General features: G+C 38.8%; 1 protein-coding gene and 1 long non-coding RNA gene across 2 annotated transcripts; both read right to left on the bottom strand.

Annotated features, from left to right (window-relative positions):
* Positions 1–232: 232 nt before the first annotated feature.
* Positions 233–2,291, bottom strand: LOC124276805. The gene is made up of 3 exons (XR_006898662.1): positions 2,165–2,291; positions 1,726–1,887; positions 233–1,365 (listed from the first exon to the last, which is right to left on the bottom strand). It is a non-coding gene; the product is annotated as an uncharacterized LOC124276805 (long non-coding RNA).
* A 1,819-nt stretch (positions 2,292–4,110) lies between these two features.
* Positions 4,111–6,485, bottom strand: LOC124276804 (deleted in malignant brain tumors 1 protein-like). Its single transcript, XM_046712460.1, has 5 exons — positions 6,398–6,485; positions 6,134–6,233; positions 5,657–5,787; positions 4,732–5,227; positions 4,111–4,208 (listed from the first exon to the last, which is right to left on the bottom strand). The coding sequence occupies exons 1-4, from the start codon at positions 6,480–6,482 to the stop codon at positions 5,064–5,066; spliced, it is 480 nt and encodes a 159-aa protein (XP_046568416.1). The 5' UTR covers positions 6,483–6,485; the 3' UTR covers positions 4,111–4,208; positions 4,732–5,063.
* Between the last annotated feature and the right edge of the window lie 421 nt (positions 6,486–6,906).

Genomic DNA, 6,906 nt, shown 5'->3' with positions numbered 1-6,906 from the left:
AGCCCGTCTGAGAGGATTAATTGTGAGGACAGACAATTTTAGTGGATTGGTTTTGCTGGTGAATTGTTTATTACCGATTGCTGAGATAACTCGAAAGCGTTGCAAGTTGTTCAGTGTATCCACCTGGATTTTGTGGCTTTTCACATTTTACGTGTAAGTCAAATGCCAATAACATGTACGTATCTGTTCTAATCTTTGTTTCATCCAACAAGTAAAGATCAAACTATTTACATCACGAAATACAGTATTTTATTTGAAGTCAATTCATGTCAAGTATATATCGGCGGTGTTAGTGTAAAACCACTCACTCACTCCATTATACATTTTCCCAGAATTTTGTTAGAAAATCTTTGTTTCCTAATACTGATAATAGATTTTCAAAAAAGGTGTTTCATTATGTAGTAAAGTGCTCAATATGGGAGGCAACTCTTGTAGACTTAAGAATGAACCTTACTACATCAAGAGTTATCTCGCCTGGTGTTAATTCGTAACATGGTCCTGCAAAGCATAGCATGTGTGGCTACAGTCCAATAGGCTTGGTGTTCACATTTCACAACTTTTGAGATCCAATAGGGTATGCTCTTTATATTCCCAATTTTATTTATTTGAACAATTTACTTGACTTTGCATATATTTATGACGGTTCCACGGGTGTCGAAGGATATGCCCACCTTTTCGTGAACGCCTGGTGTTATCATTATTTGATAGTGATTCATAAACACATGCTCTATCAGCTGTAATACTGCTGAAATAAATGGGTAGGAGATTCGATTTCATATCCCAGGGAATGTTGAGGGCATTCTTTTGACTGACAGAACGACAGAACGTATCCCTTTCAAAGTTCTCAGTATTGTAGCCAAGTCTCTGAATGGACAGGCACCGGCTTATCTTCATGATCATTGCAGACTTATGAACCTTTATGATTACTAACATCAAGACATCAGAATCATCTTCAAGTATCCAAATCCTTTACAAAAACAAATGGTGATCGAGCCTCTCATACAACTGGCTCACATCGGTGGAATAATTTACCACCAAAACGCCGATCGACAAATGAACTAAGCAGTTTTAGATCACTGCCGAAGAGTAAAGATTTGTTCGGCAACGCCTATGGACTAATCAGTGTCCATGGCTCAAAGCGCTTTTGAGCTGCAATGTTTTGCCTGGATACCAGCGTTAAGTTATTCATTTAATGGTTTGATAGATTTAAATGACACACTTTCCGCAGTTAAACCTCCACCAAAGGAAGCAGTCGTGTCGCCATCAGGTTTTCTTTCAACACTACAGATTGCCCCAATAGACCGAATAGTAAAACTACTCCCGCCACAGAACCTCCAACAACTATTCCGGTTGAGTCTTTCGAATCTGTAGAGACAAGTAGATGCTCGTGCAATATATGGCATTGTAAAGAAACTTTGCCTCAATATGTTTCATTTGTTCAGTTTAACAGCTGACTTTAGCGTTAACTCGTAGTAATAGAAAAAGTACTAAATATTTTGGAAACTTTACAATACTAAAGTGATACCTGGACCATAGATCACTTTATACTTGTGGTATAAAATTATGTTACTGAGACAACTGATGAAAATATTGACTCATTGTCATGCCAAATTGAGTACAGTTTTTTTAATTTTAATCCAGGACAGATTTCGGTCTTTAGACTTCGGTTGTAGACTCGTTTGGTTCGTCACTCGTGTACTTAAATATTTTATCATTGTAACTTACCGCTTGTTCTTATGTACTCTGCCGTATACTTGATAATGAATCCTCTGTCGACTACTTGGGAATTTGACTTGAATTTCAAGAACATTAAAGATCCTGAACTGGTTTTGTTTGGTTCAGTTCCTCCACACCAACGTCCAAGAGAAGTAGCTTTGGCATCCGACCCTACAGACATAAATTCATTCAACACTGTTTTGTCCACATGAACGGTTTCACAGCGACATTCTGAGTTTAAAATGAATTGCTATCTTCATGAATAAATCAATTTTATTCCTTCTGATAATGATTTCCGGAAAATTGATGGATAGTTCAAGCCCTGGGATAACTGAGATAATCCACGCCTACTACAAGAATTAACTGTTGACGATACGAAGCCAAAAAGCAGGCTCAAGCATCATGAATATATCCCCAAGCAAATGTGAATCTGCAATCACAACATTACCGTCGAACGCTTCTACGTAGTCATTTTGACAGCCAGCAGAGTTCTCCAGTTGCGAGTAGGTAACGTTGATCTTTACCCGATAGGATTTACCCGCATCGATCTTCCACGTCGTCTTGATGTTGCTTTAATAAAGAATACACTAGTCGCATGCGGTGACTATGATGGTGCATCAGTCGACAAACAGTATGTTACCTACGGCTCACATCCGTTATGTATGAAATCCCTCTCTCTATTCTAACGTATTTATAACACATACAGAGATACACTCTCTCTCTCTCTCTCTGTCTCTCTCTGTCTCTGTCTCTGTCAACCCTATAGGCCAACCTCAATGAAACAGTCAAACAGTAAATATGGGAAAAGGGACCTAAATTAAATACCGGAAAGAATCGGGACTTAGTCTAAAAGATATTCAACAATATCAATCACCCTCCCTACACATACGCTGTTGACTGTACACATTCGTTTGAGAAGAATGAATGGTTTCCTGGTCTCAGCCGTCACAATACGTACATTTACCGGCATTTAAAATGTGTGGCTCGAAGAGAGAGCAGGACAGCCAAGAACACAACTGCAACCGTGTACATTGCCATAGTATGTGTCACTCGTCGGTTGTAGTCGGTGTAGGAAGACACTGCTACTCCCTCGTCACGTATGCAGATACAGACTGCGTTACTCAGTAAGCGATTGTGGTGGCTAGATTTTCCCTCATATAATGCGTTGGTGTAATCTGTTCATGTACAGAAGGGCGTAAGGAAACAATAACGATAGACTTAGTATTATAATGTGACTGTTGTCTTCAATAAGAATGAGCTGTAAAGGCTCTCTCTCATCTTTACGTAGACTTTGTGCTGATAAAAATGAATAGTTTGGGGAGGAAATAAACTTGTATGTAAATGCTTCAGCTGAAAGGCTCGTCATCCGTGAGGCTGAAAAAAAGAAGAATATTTGCAAGTTCTCTGATGTATCCAGACGATTAAGCGATCCCTTATTAACAATCGTCGTGAAGAACATCATGGAAAGTAATGTGAATGTTTCTCTGCTGTAATAATAATAATAAGAGAACTTATATTGCGCAATACTCACAACCACAAAGGTGCATGCTGAAAGCGCGCATTGTACCTATGAAGTATGTTTCTGACGGAATTCTCTGCCAAATCCCTGATTTGCCATTATCACATTCATGAACGCAGGCTGCACGAAGTGATAAAACTCACTCACTCACTCACGACATTGCAAATTGACATACAATTAAAGTGTCCCGCCTTGAGAATAAATTGTATTCCTCTGTAATTGTTATCTATCCGTGAGTGGAACCTGGCGGTGATGGTATGTCCAGAACTGATGAAGCCATCGCTGTGTTCACCACACCATTTACCAGTGCTTGTTGAACTGGTAAAAGTACCTATAGGCACATAAATAGGTTATACATACATTGTAAAACATACGTATAAATACCAATGACAAGTTTGTGCTATTAGTATTTTAAATTGCTTGCCAGTTGTTTTAATAATTGTATATAAATGCCAACCAAGTCTTCATACTTGAAGAAAGGTTACGTGTACATCAATGTATTTGAGCAGCCAGAAATTGTAATATAATACGACGATGCTAAGATCAATATTTTCAAAATGTGATAAATCACACCATAACAATCGTTATGTTTGTGTTATGCTGTCGCATTCGGCGATGTCCCAGTTACATGACGTTTACCTGTAAGTCATGGAGTCATGGGCCAATAAATACTGTTATATTTTGTTGTGAGCCACAATATATGCCGTCGGATATGAAAGGATGCAAACGAAGAGGTGATGAACCAGATGGATATATTACGGCAAACTCTATAACACTTGTTGATGTACAATACTTTGGCAAGGATAACTATGTATTCAGCAAAGTCGCAAAACAATTCTTACCATCGTACATTTCTACATAATCGGCGTTACATATTTTGGGTTCTGCCACTGGTAAAACATACGGATTTGTCACTTTGACCTGGATGGTCATGTTGGCGGGGGCATGTATTGTCCAGTGGCAATCTTGGGAACTGGAATTTAGACATTCATCCATAAGTATACCATCAAGATCATGCTGGTACATGATTATCATTCTGTTATTATTTAACATTCCTCGCTCTTTAATGGCATTCCTGTAAATTGTTAACCTCCTCGTTTCCTCCATATGATTTTGTATCATGCTCATTAAACATTCCGTCCTGACAACTGAATATCCCAACAGGAGATGTTATCCCGAGGAGTACCTGGACCACTATGGTGAATAACCGTAAAGTTGGAAAGATTGCCTTATTTTTTTACACAGACGAAGACAAAAATCCACAACTCCTGACACTGTCAGTGAGATTGCCATTTGTTATAAGAAAATCACTCCAGTGCGCTGTCGTATTTTGATTCGTGGATGTGTGTCAGTGTTTTGTTTAGATGATTGACTAGCCTTTGCGTGTGTTTGTGATGGGTGGTTCACGTGAGGCACCGTTTCGCGCGCCCCAAGGATTCCAACTATTTGTTAGCAATTTTTGAACAGGTTTATTGGTATGACATTCTAAACCTTACTTTTGATACGGCCCTGTCAAGGTTGTATTCCCAACCTCCGTAATATTTACTGTCCCTCCACATCTGTATGTCTCGAAAGAAATTCACTAACAATTTTACATTGCCTATCCAGTGAAGTGTACACAAACATTTACCTCATGAGTTGACACACAATTTACGAACCCGATTGTTGGCTAATGTATAGAATATATTGTCATTTGAAAAAATATACAATGATACCAATTCGTGAGTATTTGCCAATTTCGAATACATAGATCATGTTAATATTCAAAATTGTAATTATTGTAAGATCGTTCAGTGTCTCCAGTGTAAATGTGCACGCAAGTAATTTTTCATGTGATATTACCATTAGTTGCGAAATATTTCAGTCGGAAGCCTTTCAGGCTGTACCAAAAACCTGAAATGAACTGAATTGTCATAGCTGATCCAGTACTTTGCAGATTCGGTTTTGACTCGCCACACCAGGTGAAAATCGTGTCATTAAAGATGGAAGGTCCTGGAACATTCATGGCAGTCGTCTCAGAAAACTCACGTAGAGAATAGGTCATGACAAACATGTAACGTGCACCAAAAAAGTGGAAAATATAGATTAATGTGTCTTAAATGGTTAAATAATTAGTGTGATGATTATTTGTATGGGAAAGTTGGGATATGTGTGCCATCTTTTCACGAAATACATTTGACAGGCAGGTGTGTACGTACATGTCAGGGGAGATAGATGCCATGAAGGCCTCTCCCACACTGTGACAGCCATATGTTGTCTTTTCCTGTTTTTCCCTGTCTTATCTCGATGATTTCATGTAAGCTATTCAGTTGGTTATTTGAGATTATTCAATAGCATAAGAAAGAAGTTAACGCGATAAAACATTGTACTCAAAGACCTATGATACTATAGACTATTGGTGATGTGACTGCAGTAACCTACCGTTGTAAAAATTGACGATATAACTAATGTCGCAGACAGCCATAAATGGCACAAAATCCGAGTCAATTACGACGATGCGCACCATCATCTTAGGGTCAGACACCGTCAGTTTCCAAATACAAAAGTCTGGGCTGAAACAATAAGTGAGTTAAGGGTCACAGAAGTCTGCCCAAAGTGGCGTTGCTTAAATTCAGATAATCACAGATTTGAACACAGGAGCATGATATTCTGGGGGCGCCGGCTTTGGCAACTCGGCACAGCAAATTTCGATGCCGAAATGACTGGGATTACATGTTTCCTGACCAATGGAATTCAGAGTTTTTAGAAAGTGTTATGTACGTTTCCAGACAAATGAAGAACAGCTTCAAAGAACTGACCACTTTAAAAGCTTCACAATGTATATTCAATTTGTTATCCGTAATGTTAAGTGTGCAGAGTGCTCACATAGTGAAAAGAAATGCCAGGAAATTGACTTACTATGGCGAAATAACAGGATATCCGGGGGAAGAAAGGAATTTTGGACGTGCCGTTGCATTGCGAAATTGCGGCCCACAATTGTTTGATTGGTGAGGTATCACTGAAACATGAGTGGGTTTCATTTTTTGTGGGATTTGTGGATACTGAATCTGACTTTGATGCCATTATATCAGGACATTTATCACTTTCGACGCCCTACAACTATAACACCTTTCAGAAACAATACTGAGAACGTCTCACTTCAAATAATGAGTTTCTACATACCTTTCCGTGAAGTGTGAGACACACGAAGTCTGAATACCATCCCACTGGTATCATTGCTGGACTTGAATACCAGTTTCATTAACATTCCGTTAGAATAGTAGGGACCAATCGGGGACATCGATGAATTTCCAGCAAAACCCTCCCCGCGAGGTAATAATTTCTGTATATCCTGAGGCAGAAGGATTTATTTGAAAATACTTACAGTTACTCTTCAATTTTGCATAGAAGAAAATACCGTTAACATAACAAGAAATGGGACACAAAAATGAGTGAGTGAGTTTGGTTTTACGCCGCACTCAGCAATATTCTAGCTATATGGCGTGCGTAACAAAAACGTCTCATGTGTTCCCATTTCGCCTTGTTTAGCGACTCTTGTCTCCCAATTAAAACGGAATCTATGGATGGATAATAATAATTTCCAGCAAACCTGTAAATCGGCATAAGCAATGGTATATGGTTTGAGAATACACAGTAATCTGTGCTTATGGAACCACTCATTTTCTTCGTTT

Source organism: Haliotis rubra, unplaced genomic scaffold (genome assembly GCF_003918875.1).
Source record: "Haliotis rubra isolate DU_JTF1 unplaced genomic scaffold, ASM391887v1 Scf2131, whole genome shotgun sequence".
Classification (NCBI taxonomy): Eukaryota; Metazoa; Mollusca; class Gastropoda; order Lepetellida; family Haliotidae; genus Haliotis; species Haliotis rubra.
This window is presented reverse-complemented; position numbering and strand designations above follow the sequence as displayed.